The following is a 14,546-nucleotide window of genomic DNA, read 5'->3' on the forward strand; positions in this document are numbered from 1 at the left end:
AACACCGGGGTAGCGAGGCCAACCTGGCCACCCCTGTGTAGCCCTCCTTCAGATTAGCGCATTTCCTTGTGTTGCCAGCATGGGGAAGAGGGAGCATGGCACCAGAATGCTGCCCCTACCTGACCTTCGGGAAGCGCCCGCCCGCCCCACCCCCGGAGCATGTGCTTGCTTCTAGGGAGAGAATCCCATCCCAGCCCTCTGTGCCAGGAGGGTCACTGGGTGGACTGGAACTTGGAGTATGGGGGCGGGGGGTGGAGGGAGAGAAGCTAGGAACCTGGGTGGAGGCAGATGCATGCAGACCCAGAATTCTGAAAATCACAGAAATCTCCGAACACCTCGGTCCCATCTGGTGAAAAATGGCGTGTTACACGTTCTCGTGCCGGGAAACGGTCGGTCACCCACACTCCCTGGAGTCCTTCAGAGCTCTCTGATCCCATCAGTGACTCAGGCTGCAAGAGCCCCCCTTGCAGAGGGGAGAGCAAACACGGTCACGTCCTCTCTAAGTTCTTGGCGGTCCAGGCGTGTCAGGTGGCGCAGCGTAGATGGCTACAAGCGGAAAGGAACGTTTCACCACCGTAGAAATGGAACCGGCTGTGAGCCACAGGAAACCTCACTTAATGAGACCTTTTTCTTTCCTTTTCTTCTTAAATCTCTGATAGTTTTTGCACTTCTGGGTTTTATTTTATTTTGGCTTTGAGGTCAAGAGTGGGCTGAATGCTCTCCCAGTGAGGGTGGAGACGGAGTGAGGGGAGAGGGCAGAGAACTGTTCTCCTTCCAATGACTTCACCTGAAGGGTGCGAAGAGACATCTTTGCCAAGAGACTGTGGCAGCCAGCTGCCCCCATGGAGTGAAGTTTAAATACAAAATTAAATGGCACCTCTGTTTAAGGTCTGTTTATGTAAACAAGACACTAGGGGAGGATGACCTGGAAGGAGGGCCTGTGTGATCAAAACACCTAATTGTAAGCACAGATCTTTCCAGGTCCATTTATCAAACTCACCTTGGGACTATAAGAGCCACTCTTTCCCCTCTAATAGAAAATGGTCATTCTGTGCTGGATTCCTCCCCTGGAGATGGAGTGCAGGGAGGGAGGCAATCAGCCCCAAGAATTGACAAACTGGGAAGTTCTGTGTGTCTCAAGGGTTGCAGATTTGGTTGTTGAAAGCTGGGGAGTCATTGTTTTAGCACAGAATCTGTCAGGGCCCACAGAACGTGGGCAAAGAGGGAGTGGTCTTCCTGGTTAGGCAAGGCTGAGTTGAACCCCGAACCGAAAGGGAGCATTGTGGCTTTTATAATCCAATGATGCAATGATTATACCAGCTTACAGGAGTTCTCAGCAGGTGCTTTTTATTCATTGATAAAGAGCTAAGGCTCGTTTTTGATAGATAATATATATTTATTAAATGTATTAATGTGTGTTTTATAATGTACCTTTATCCTCCCCTGGCTGACTGTTGCATACTTTAAAAAAACCGTTAAAGAAATTTCAGGACAATCAATGTGTACCATAAACAACTGTATATAAATATTACAAATTTAAAAGATTGTAAAGCATGGGCAAATAGGTTTTATTTTCAAAATGCTGTTCTTAACACAAAAAATAAAGGCTTTACTATTTACTTAAGACGTGTGGTAGCTTGTCAAAAAACCCAATACAACTACTTGGCTTTCAGATCTGCCTGGAGGCTAAGTCCGTGGCATTCTGAATGGGAGAATCCTGGTTAACAGCAAACTGCGAACAATTGAGGGTAATAAGTCAGTTTACCCATAAAATGAGGAATTTCTATAATGCTTTGGGGCCTAGACAACAAAAATTCTTTATCTTTATTGTTGTCTGGGTTTAAGTGTCCTATCTTGATGTAGTCAAAGTTAAGGGTCAGTCTCCTTGGGAAATGATCTCAGGCAATAATGACTTTTTTATGAAAAGAGTACTAACCAGATAAACTTAAAACCCACTTCAGAGGTTTGGGACTTTATTTTAAATATGGATCTTTGCAAAGGTGGCCAAAACTGGGAAGCTGGTAACTAGAGAAAACTTCAACATCTCTTGGAATCAGAATTCATTGTACATTTTAGCAGTGGCTGGTGTAGAAGAATATTCCTGAAGCACTGATGAAATATATGGATGAAAGAATAAAATTGGGGGATAATGCAGAAAGTTAAAACTAGTACTTTCTTATGATAAACTATTTGCACTACAACATGTTTGCAGTGAAAGATTCTTATCCGAATGCACCAAATCTAGTTGTTCAGGAAAGCACAATAGAGGAAGCATAACTTGAACATTTTCCTCAAGTGGGGTAATTGCAGCAGAGGGGAAAGATATCGACAGCTGTTAAGGTTGTGGAGTCTTAGCTGCAGCGTCTTCTTCATCCTCCATTTTGCATTTTACTGCAAAGAAATGAAAGAGAAAGTCAGGGTCAATTTACAAGCCTAGACAGACTTGGCTTCTGGAAACTGCAGACTTTGATACACAGAAGTCAGTTGCTTCGAAACCCACGGAGCGACTGCGATGGTTCTGGTCCCGTGGATCTACCGGGGAAGAACACAGGGCCTTTGTCCTCCACTGGCAGCACCTGAAGTTTCAAAGCCACTTCACGTAACGTTCACGGCCATTCTGAGTTCAGTTCAGAAGAAGGTCAAAAGTATGCTTTGCAGGTCGGGGGCACTGAAGGAAGGAAGTTTTACTAAAGATGATGACAGACTCGAGGCTCTTGACTCAACCAAATCTGTCACCACTCACCCTGTTCCCCCCACACCCAAAATTAAAAACGCAGGACAGCACTGGGGTCAGTTCGAGGCCAGAAGAGAATCCTTTCTAGTCTTTTATGGTCCGGACAAGAATGTGATCCGGGTGATTTCCTGAGTCGGCCAAACAGGAAAGTTAGCTGAACGCAGAGCACCGCACTATTTGTAAGGGAAATTGTCCCAATAGATAAAAGCCCCTTCCCCCAAATATATGGAAACCCAGTCCCCTGGTGGGTGGGAGATCCATTTGGAAAGACCCTTTCTTTTTAATAAATCTTCGCTTCTAGTGTCCAAGTTAATGCCTGAAGGGTTATTCAGAGCAAGCCTGCAGGCTCTGGTCATGCTTGAAGAGCAGTGTTCGCGTAGAAAGGGTGTTGGGCGTTGGTACTGTGTAGAGCGGAGGTTTCGGTTGAGCCTGACCTCCCAGTGGCTGAGGGCACACGCTGGCCATGGACCCCATCACATGCAGCGCAGTGGACTAAACAGGCTAGCCCAGCAGTCTTCAGGCTGGCGCTACACAAAGACTTCGCAAGGGTTCTTGGTCATGGTTTATTCAAAGACAGTTTCCAAATCTTGGCTTCCTTGCGTGGACTTGCAGTTGCTCTTTTCCCTTTCCTACCTCTCCCCATCCTGGCATTACCCAGGGTGTAAAAAATCCCCAGGTGCCAAACAAGGACGCAAGTTGAAATGTTGGCATCCCCAGAGTCTCTTTACTTTCTATACTTAATAACTATCAAATTTTAGAATGTATTTAGTTGGCTTTGTGAACTAGTATTGTATTAATAACTCAAACCAGAAAAATATTTTCAATACCAGGAGCCTACGGTCACAGGAAAATTAATTTTTTTTCAATGTGTACTATTTTTGTTCCATATATATAGAAGCTGTACAGGTAGCCACAGTGAAGACCCTGTATGCCTCTAGGCCTATTGATGACAATGCATGAGCGAGGATGATCCACACCTAGGAGGTGCTCTCCCAGTATCCCACTGGCCCATGATGTAATCTAGGATATGAATGTTTAGCAACAGGCTGGGGTGGCGGAGTTCTGATTTGTAGCATTTGCCAGTTTCCACGTCTGATTTCAAGCTACCAGCCTGACGACATAATACAGAGGTAGAAAGGGGCGCACACAACCAGATGGAACAGCTCAGCACAGGGCTGTTCCAGATCCCCACGGGGAGGTGTGCAGGGAAGCCCAGGCACATGATGGTTTTCCATGTGTGGTTGGGGAACCAGCAATGTTTGCATCACTGGGAACCTATTAGAAATGCACATCCAGGCCCCCTGCCCCAGACCTATAGAATCAAAAATTGGGGGTGGAGCCCAGCCATCAGTATTCTTAACAAGCCCCCCCACCAGCCGGTGATTCTGATGGACACTAGATAAAGTTGAGACCCACTGACTACTGATTTTTTATGCTGGCTGCGTTTAAGAATTACCTGGGTAGCTTCTGAAACCCGTTGGTACCTGGATCTCGCCCCAGACATTCTGATGTAATTGGTCTGGGGCCCCGGGCATCAGTATTTATTCAAAGCTGTGTGTTGCTAAGATTCAGGGTCAAGAATCTTTCTTGCTAAGGATCAAGAAACCCAAACCGTGGTTGGAGTCCTTAAGGAAACGTGAATGCAAAGACCCTCAGAGCAGTTCACAGGAGTCTCAAAGTCTCAAAACTTAAGCCATTTGAATGACATTCTCTCTGGCCTACAACTGGCAGACAGACACTTAAGGCTACTGGTAGCGTGGAAGGAAAGAAGAATTGGCTGATGGGAGGCGTTCCCAAGCCTTGGGTTTTCTTTAGTTCCTCAACCCTGCTGGAAGGAAGAATTCACCTGCATGCCTTTCCTTTGTCCCAGTATTTTAACCAATCCTGTCATGCCTTGAGACTTTCCTCCCTACCCCTACATTTTGACCTTGCCTGGGAAAAAGCCCCTCTCTCTTTCAGATCATTATACAAAAATCTTGAAGGAGGAGAGTAGAAAGGGATGCTGGGGACACTCCTTCAAGTTGGAGAGTCAAGACACTAACTAGAGTTGATGGACTGGAAGTAAAGGTGTTGTGAAGCCTCATGATGGAATCACCTGGAACTCTGAACAGTCTTGGTGCCCAGCCCCACCCTAGCTAATCAAGTCAGAATCTCTGGAGGTGGGGTCTGCCCACCGGTGCAAACACACTGGAAAACTGGCAATATTAAGTGAAACTGAGCATGTACATTCCCCACAATGCAGCGATTCCACTCCTGTATCCAGCCCCTGGAGAAGCCCTTGCACACGTTACTGGCAGACATCAGTGAGGATGTTCATGATGGCAGAAAACTGGAAACAGCCGAAAAATCCATCACCAGCTGACTGCATAAATAAATTGTGGTTTACTGGAACAGTGAGTATACAGCACTGAACCCGAACGAACCACAGCTACCCATGTCGGCTTACCTCAGCTTACAGTATTGAAGAAAAAGATGCAAGGCACAGAATAATACATACAGTGTGATTCTATGTATAGCAAATCTAAATGTTGAGGGTTGCATATAAAGATGAAGAGAATCTAAATAAAAGCAAGAGAACGATTATCACAAAAGTTAGGGTAAGTGGCTTCATGGTGGGAGGGGGGGCCTTAAAAGTGTTCACAGTGTTCCACTTCCTTAACTGGTATGGTGGTTACCTGAGTGTTTGCTGTATAGCTATATGTGTTTTATGGTTGCTATTATATGTATATTTCATCTCCTCCCAAGAAAAGGTAAGAAGAAATAAAGATGGTTGTCTGTAACTTGAAACGACAGAGTCAACCAATTAAGGAACGGGAAATAGCAATTTAACTCTTCTGGGAGGGGGGGATGGGATTTAAGTGAACTAATTCTCATCTGTCACATCAGGAAATCAGGAGACAGTGTCTAAACTTTTCCCTAACCCTAACCTTAACCACCCAGAGAAACAGCTCAGAGCTCAAAGTGACTGCCATAGAAGAGGGTGACAGAGGTGATGCTCATTCATCCTCCTGTTTTATCCTATATACCCATAACCATGGGAACCATGTACAAGGATTACTTTGCTAAAAATTAAGAAGCAGATAACGTCTCTCCTTAGTGGTCTTCCTCCTCCAGGTCTTGGCGGAACCTTGCACAGGCAGGTTATTCAGTAGAAAGAGGGAGCAAGGGAAGAGGCAGTGGAGGGGAGCAGGCAGTGAGATGAAAGACCCCAGTTTCCACCTTAGTCTAGAGACATCACTGTGGTTGGCTTCCAGCACCAACACACGGCTGCCTCCATGGCCCTACGCTGTCCTTGTACCCCTTGGCAGACTGGTGCGGAGCCAGTTACGGAAGACCTTGAGAGAGGGGAAGATCCCAGAGTGATGCACCAGCCCTCCAGCTTCATTAAAGGCAGCCTGACAAGAAAGGTCTTGCACACTAGTGAGACCCGCTTATGTCCTCCTCCTCTCCACTGCCCCCAGCGCTCTCCTGTGTCACTCAGTGACAGAGCTGAGAACCCCAGACACGGCTAGAGAAGCTGCCTAAGACATAGGGAGGAAATTCAGGGACCACAGGGTCATCCAGCTACTCATTCAGTGTTGCCCAGATGTGGCCTCGGCACAAAGGACCAGCCGGGGCAAAAATACAGATTCCTGGGCCCCGCCTCAAACCTTGATAATCAGAATCTCGATGAGTGAGTGGGGATCAGCACCCACCACCTCTGCGCTTGGAGTGATCCTTCTGATGTGACAAGTTTGGGAAAGAGCGCTGTATCACTCAGTGCCTGTTTCCTGAGGGCCCACGTCTGAGGGGGGCCCTGCCTCCTGACCCGCGAAGTGCTCAGCACTGAGTCTGATCCAGAGAAGCACACACTACATATTAGCTATTACTATTTTCAGGGCACAGTCTTTGACCTCAGGAAGCTCACAGAGGGGGAGGCAGGAAAATTAACAGGGAATTAGACATGCTTACACACCAAAGAGAGAAGCTGCTTCAGTAAATGTGCATCCATCACACTGATGGATCCTGGGGTTACAAAGAGAAGACTGGCTCACACTCTCAAGTCATATATATATATATATATATATATATATATATATATAGCTTAAAATATATTTTTATCCAGTTAGCACCCAGTTTTTAGGATTCCAGGTAAACAATACGACAACACTTCTATGGTACTTATTGGGCCCTTTGCGCATATGAAGTGGCAGTGAGGTACGTGCTGTTATTTTCCCTGATGACCATACAGATGAGGAGACGGAGGCACGCAGGTTACGTAAGGAGCCTGGGGTCACACTGTGGGCTGTCTGGCTCCTGCATTCATGCCCTTAACCTCCACAGGGTCGTGGCCTCTCTCCCCAGGGAGATGAAAATTTCTGTAATGAAGATGCAACAAAAGGTGCTGCTCCCACATCTCTTCCCACATAGACAGTTTAGGAACAATCAAAATGCCCAACACCTGTGGAATGAGTAGATACCTGATAATTTATAAACTTGATACAATAGGATGAAACCATTCAAAATGTGCTTTTGCAAAGTTTGAAGGAACAAGGAGACATGCCAAGAGCAAAATACAGTGGAATTTACAAAATTCCTATAAATTTTGATGACGTAAATTTTAAATTGCTCCATTCCCAAAGTTAACAATGTAAATTGCTCCATTCCCAAAGTTAACAATGTCTCCAAGGGGGACACTGTGGCTTCTGTCTGGTGGTGTTGAAAGCCAACAAAGCTGACGGCTCCAAAGGTAAAGTGGAAGCTAAGCTCTTTCACTCACTCATCTCTGCCCTTGTTTTCCCTCTTGCTTTTCTGAAAAAAAAGTTTATTTTTCTTGAAAACAAGTGATTCCTATTTTATGTTTAGTCCTGAGTGAGATGTTCATAGTACATCCTTTAAATGTGACTGCCCTGTAAAAAATAAAATTACATTCATAACTAAGTGGTGGCCCAGCATTTCAACTCTTAAAAAAACTAAATATAGAAAAAACGATTGAAAAGAAATGGGTGAAATTTTGTTTTCCCAAATGTCTACCGTCCATGTGCATCGCTATACCATTGGGGAAAACTTTCTAAAAGAATTACCAGAAAATATACCAGACAGAAGATAAACAGACTGTCAGGGCATCAACATGTACACGGTGTTACTGCGGTCAGGCAGACCGCAGAGGTGGGGAGAGGCAGGGAGGAGGAGAGGTCGTGAGCTGGGGAGTCTCAGGGGAGCTGGCCTCCCAGTATCAGCAGACCCACTGTTGGGAGACCCCAGGGAGAGATCCACCCAAGGGTGAAGTTGCCTTAGTAGAGGTGACCACTGGAAAAGTATTAATGAAATGTATGCTAGGAATAGTTTCTGATTGGGGAATTGGTAGAAAAGTAATGTTTCCCCCTCAGTTTGCTTGCTCACAGAAGGGTAGACTTTGGTGTCTGCCATCTGATAGCTGGGTGACCCCAGCCCCAACCCCATTTCCTCGTTTGAACTAAGTAAAATAATCTTGACCTCACAGAGTCCTTATGAGATTAGGGAGATAATGTACCGAATGTGCCCAGTGCAGGGACTGATAACGTTGTAGGTATTCAACAAATGTGACTTCTTTTCCCCTGAGTGGCCTGTAGAAATACAAGCTGAAATGCTGCTAAAGAGTTCACTTAGCATCTTTTAAAACTTATAACATGTCACTCATCATCTGAAAGTTAGTTAGTTATCTTGCAAGCTCAGCTATCAAACATGGCCAAGGATTTGAAAGTAAGCAGAAGAAGCCAGTGTAGATGTTTTGGAATGTGTGCCCCAAACTCTGGTGTTTTAGTTGCAGGAGTGCCTCTGAGACCTCTCTCAGAGCTTGTGTGCCCATCCTTAAAGCATCATTCGGGCAAGCTGAGCTACCAGATTTCCTCAGAGCATAACTGAGTTTAGAAATGAATTTGTGTCCCAATGGCTGATAAGCACATAAAAAGGTGTGCATCAAAGAAATTAAAGCCACAGTGAGACCGCCACTACACACCCACCAGGATGATTACAATGAAAAAGACTCATCATACTAAGTGTTAGTGAGGATGCAGGACAACTTAACACTCAGGCATCGCTAGTGGGGATGGGAAACAGTGCCAACACTTTGGCAAATGATTTGGCAGGATCTTGCCAAATTAAGTATTATGTACATACTCTCAGGCCCATCAGTTCCACTCCTGGCTAATCCTCAACTGAAGTGAGTATTTACATCCACCAAAAAACATATACAAGAATGTTCATAAAAACTGGATACAACCCAAGTGTCCATCAATAAGAGATATACATACTGTGATACTATTCACAGGAAAGCATGCTACACATCAGTGAAGAAGAGGAAACTACTGCTGCCCTCAACATTTTGGTTGACTCTCCCAGAGGCAATAGCCAGCAAAAGAAGCCAGGCACAGAGTCCATACTCTTTCCATTTATGTGAAGTTTGAGAATAAGCAAAACTATTCTATGGTGACCCATTCTTCATCCTGATCCCGGTGCTGGTTACGTGGTGTGTGCATACAGAGAAGTTCACTGTGCTGTACACTTAGGACTAGGGCACCCTGCTGTCTGTGAGTTTGACCTCAACAAAAAATGAAATGAAATGAAATGAAATTAATAAAATAAAACAAAATAAAATAGGAAAATGGGGAGGAAGAGAACAGGCATCAGAATCTGAGGACGTTTTCATTCAGATCCAGGGCAGAGTCTAAGGTGCCTCCACAGCCCCTGAGGGCTCCACAGTTGAAACAGATTAGTAACAGTATCACACTATTAAGTAGAAAATTTGCATTTACTGAATTCTAGACATTATGTTCAGGGCTTTACACAAATTTATCATCTCGTTTAATCACCCCAGCCACTCTGGGAGGTAGATGCTATCATTATTCCCATTTACCAATGAGAAAATTAAGGCTCAGAGACACTAAGCAACTTGCCCAAGGTCACAGAGCTAAATAAATGGCCCTGCCAGAACTCTAAGCCTGGTCTGTCTGAGTCCAAAATCCATGGTCTTAACCATCATGTCATACTAATGCAGAGTATGAATTGGGGTCCCTTATCACCACCCAGAATAATCCAACAAAGCTTAAAGTCAGGTTGTATACTTTCCAATTAGGAGGTAGGGGAGTGTACAATATATATTACCAAGGTTTTTTTTTTCTTTCTGTTTTTACTGGACTGAATTTTTAAAATAAGATTATTTTTCAATTATAAAAGCTGTTCATAGTCATTATAGAAAATCTGAAGAATATAGAAAAAAATATGAAAAAAAACCTCCACGTCCCCACTGGAAGAATATGTCATGGAAGATTTTCTTTCTAAAAAGAAAGAAATGTTGACGTGTAGAGGGTAATGTCAATAGTCTGGTATGTTTACCCCCCTTTCTTAACTGTGCCAGATGTTGGGTTGTGTTATTTTGAGGAAAGTTGAGCCAACTTGGAAGCCACAAGGCACTGGGGCAGATTTGACAGTCTTGAATGTGCAGTAATTACTGTTGTTGACTTCTAAACAATGTAAACTCAGGGTGAAGTCTCCTGGGAGGCAGCATTTTAAATGGAAACATTTGGTGCTGGAAGTGACAACAATAGTTATATTAAAACAGAATCTCAACATCAAGTTTTGACCCTGGAAAGGATCTTGATTTCTGGAAAGGGAGACATTTAATAAAAGCCATGTTTTTCATAGATGAGGGAAACTGAGGCTCCAACAGGGGAAGAAATGGGGCCATTGGAGCACAGCTTAGTTGCTCAGGGCACACCTTCTGGAGCCAGGCGACTTGGCCTTTACCATCATTTAACAACTGGGTGACCTGAGCAAGTCTCTTAACCTCTGAAACCTCAGCTCCCTCACCCATGAAATGGGGACAGTAAGACCTTCCTCTCAGGAGACTGCGAGGGTGAAATGAGGTGGTACCCATTGCCTGGCACATGGTAGATGCTCAATAAAATTATTTCTTAATTATACAGGCAATGCAGTGGCTGTAGAAAAGCTGGAAAATATGTTTTAAAACAAATATTTAAACAAAATTTCTTTAAATCATGTAAGTGAGCTTATGTCCTACTCATATGTGTTTATACATCTATTAGTATTTTCTTTTTACATCTGAATTTACAAGGGTAGCTCCATTTCACAGTTAGCATCAAGATTGGAGATTTAGCACAGCAGCTTAAATAGCCACCATCTAGTAGGCTGTCCTTCGAAATTCTGCGTCTTCAAAAGCCTAGGGAGTCAGGGGTGTGAATGAACACAGAAGAACCCTGTCAGCCGTGTCTTATGACTTTTTTATTTATCTCTGCATTCTCAGCTGCTGCCGCCAAGACTGAACCTTTAGAAATATCCCAGGCATTTTGAATGAACTCGGGTTTATAAACAGTTCTCATCCAGTTCAGACTGGCAGAAGCCCTGTATATTGAATGCTGCCTTTAAGTGAAATGGAAACAGATCCCCCAGTTTATTTTTATATAGCTCCTCTGTGAGTGTAAGAAGCTAATAACTAATTGAGAAACTATTTCAATCTGTAACTAGGGACTGGGGCAGTATTCACTCATTATCTTGGTAGTTGGTCCAGAACCCGAGGCAGACAGGGCTCCAGTCAAGAAACCCCGATGACTAAGCCAACTTTATCAAACCTTAAAAGAAGGAGATGGGAAGTAACATTCCAAGTTTCAACTACAGAGTTCTTTCTAATAGGAAGCCCACGGTGTACTGAAAAGAAGTTTGAATTTTTCAAGCCCTGACGTTGGTGAGAAACTTACTGACCCCCAAACAAAACTACTTTTTAGAAAGGATCACTCATATCATCTAGTCATTCTTACCCTCTAAATGTCTCCTAAACCCATCCACTTCTGTCCAGTTGCACTGCTACCAGGTCATCCGATCCACCTCCCACCTGCAGCCATGCTCATCTTTCTATAAAGCCCATCCGATGATGCCACTGCCCTGCTAAAGCCCTTTAAAGGCTCCCTGCTGCCCTCAGGATCAAGCCCAAAGCCCCCCCAGGCCACTGCTCCCTCCCAGCTCCCCAGTGCTTCGCACCCTGCTCTTATCGCTCAGGCCTTCTTTCAGTCCCCCTTCCAGGCTCAGGGTCTTTGCCTCCATCCTTCCCTCATCCAAAAGCCCTCCCTGCCATTCACATCTAGTTAATTTCTAGGGGAACCTATTCAAAGCCCCTGCTAAAGTCTCTCGAGGCATCCTGAACTTCTTCGGAGCACTTTTCACAGTCTGTAGTCATGGATTCACGTGATTATTGGAATAGTGTCTGGCTTCCCCCCAGGCTTGAGTTTCGAGTAGAACAACGTGTTGGCTTATGTTCTCCACTGAACCTCCAGCATCTGGCAGGTCCAGTCCTGCGCCCACAGCAGGCGCTCGATCAATCTTGGCTGAACCAATGAATGAAACCCTACTCTAGCTTCCTTTGGAAGCCCCCAGGCCTTTCTCTCTCAGACTCCAGACTGTCAAAAGGATACACATCTTTTCCAGCAATATAAAGGATTCTCCAGGTCAGTGGGGATGCCCAGACTTTAGTATCGGAGAGGCAAGTATTTGCATCCAGTCTCTAGCACTTACTACCAGCATGCCCTTGGCCTAGTCGCTAACCCTCTCAAGGCTTGTTCCCTCACCTATAAAACTGGGTTCCTTGCGGATCTTATTGCACAGGGTAATCTTGATATTTAAATACATTAACTGAGATCACATACACAAATCCACCAGAAGAGCGCCTGGCACACAGCAGATGCAACAGGTGCTTAATAAATGGCGGTCCTCGTCAGGGTTCAAACCGCTGTTTGCCTGGTTTCCTAGGCAAAATATAACTTGGGGTCTGACGCCTTCCTTTTTGCCTTCCTTTGCCAGCACCTACTGTGTTTGTTGACTCAAGACCGAAAATGACAAACGTGCCAGACACAGCCATGCTCTCTTGGAGCTAATCTCTGTTTGAATTGAAAGATAAGTGTTTTCAATATGCAAACAATATCTTCAAGAGTTACATGGGGGCTTCCCTGGTGGCGCAGTGGTTGAGAGTCCGCCTGCCGATGCAGGGGACACGGGTTTGTGCCCCGGTCCAGGAAGATCCCACATGCTGCGGAGCGGCTGGGCCCGTGAGCCATGGCCGCTGAGCCTGCGCGTCCGGAGCCTGTGCTCCGCAACGGGAGAGGTCACAACAGTGAGAGGCCCGCATACCGCAAAAAAAAAAAAAAAAAAAAAAAAGAGTTACATGAATTGGGTTAAACCCTCTCACAGCCATTGCTGGGAAACGATCCTAAGACACTGATCTTAGATACAAACAAATATTTAGGAATATGGACATTAATTTGGTGCATGATATCGAAACACTTCTCTTTGGCTGATGTGAGAAAACGTTTAATGTCTACTCATTCTGATTGCAATTCCCAGGCTGATAGGAAAGACATGAACGTCACCTCACCATTTCCTCACAGGTAGACCACTCCATTTCCGCTGCCTGTTGCAACTTTAATATAGCTAGCAACAATAACAACAACAATGATGAAAATAATAGTAATCATAATAAGTACTATTTATTGAGTTCTTACAACATGTCAGGTGTTGTACAAGGTCATATATCCCTATGTTGTCTTTAACCTTCAAAACAACTCTCTGAAGGTATTATTATCTCCAATTTTCAGATGAGAACTCTGAGGCTCTGAAAGGTAAGTGACTTTTCTAAGATGCAAATGTGGGATATGACACCTCATTTGCCTGTCCCTATTCTACTGGTCTTCAGGAAATCATCTCAAAGTTTGAATTAAAAGAGTAACATTTTCAATATGTAAAAATATGTTCAATAGCTGCACAAATGAAATTAAATTCTCTTAGGAATGAAGGCAGCCATGGTAGCAATATTTATAATGGTGAAACTTAGGAAGCAGTGTCCAATAAGAAAAAAATTATGTAGCTAATCATGTAAAATAAGTTTATAATATACGGGGATATGTTTACCATGTAAAGCTAGGTGAAAAAAGCAAGGATACATGAAAATAACTGCTATGAAGTATGATCTCACTGATGTAAACTTAAAGATAGAGATCCATTTTCAAAAAGATTGACATGCAAGATGACAACTGGAAGTTCAAGAGACCCAGAATAGCCAAAACAGTCTTGAAAAAAGAGAACAAAGTTGGAGGACTCACACTTTCCCATTTAAAAACTTACTAAAAGCAACCGTAATTGAGACTGGGTGGTACTGGCATAAGGATAAATATATAAATCAATGGAACAGACCTGAAAATCCAGAAGTGAACACTTACACTTATTTATTAAATTTATGTATTTATTTATTACATTTATGGTCAACTGATTTTCACCAAGGGTGCCAAGACCATTCGATGGGGGAAAGAATAGTCTCTTCAACGTATGCTGCAGGACAACTGGATATCCACATGCAAAAGAATAAAGGTGGACCCTTAACTTACACCACATACAAAGAGTAACTCAGAATGGGTCAAGGACCTAAATAAAATCCCTAACACCATAAAGCTCTTGAAAAAAAGGGAGTGGAAAAAAGTGGTTTAGACATGGTCCATGGTCCAATAGATTAGACAATGATTTCTTAGATATGACACCAAAAGCATAAGGAACAAATGAAAAAATAAAGTGGACATCAACAAAATTTAAAACTTCCATGCTTCAAAATACACCACTTTCAAGAAAGTTAACAGACAACCCATGCAACTGCAAATCATATCTCTGATTAGAGACTTGTGTCTAAAATACATTTTAAAAAATCCTTACTACTCAATAAAAGACAGACAATCCAATTTAAAAAGGCAGAGGAGGGCTTCCCTGGTGGCGCAGTGGTTGAGAGTCCGCCTGCTGATGC

The 14,546-nt window shown here is 43.9% G+C and overlaps 1 protein-coding gene across 6 annotated transcripts in view; it reads right to left on the minus strand.

The window, feature by feature from the left end:
- Nucleotides 1–1,544: 1,544 nt before the first annotated feature.
- The window catches only part of IQCK (IQ motif containing K), a 128,625-nt gene continuing 115,623 nt past the window's right edge, over nt 1,545–14,546 (minus strand). For 4 of the 6 annotated variants that reach the window (XM_060079374.1, XM_060079372.1, XM_060079370.1 and 1 more), the window contains one exon: nt 1,545–2,391. In XM_060079374.1, the coding sequence (XP_059935357.1) occupies nt 2,336–2,391 (56 nt within the window). In that variant the 3' untranslated portion in view covers nt 1,545–2,335. The remainder of the gene's footprint in view (nt 2,392–14,546) is intronic. The other 2 variants (XM_060079373.1, XM_060079371.1) reach the window with 1 other exon arrangement.

The sequence above is a fragment of the Mesoplodon densirostris genome, chromosome 16 (genome assembly GCF_025265405.1).
Source record: "Mesoplodon densirostris isolate mMesDen1 chromosome 16, mMesDen1 primary haplotype, whole genome shotgun sequence".
Taxonomy (NCBI): domain Eukaryota; kingdom Metazoa; phylum Chordata; class Mammalia; order Artiodactyla; family Ziphiidae; genus Mesoplodon; species Mesoplodon densirostris.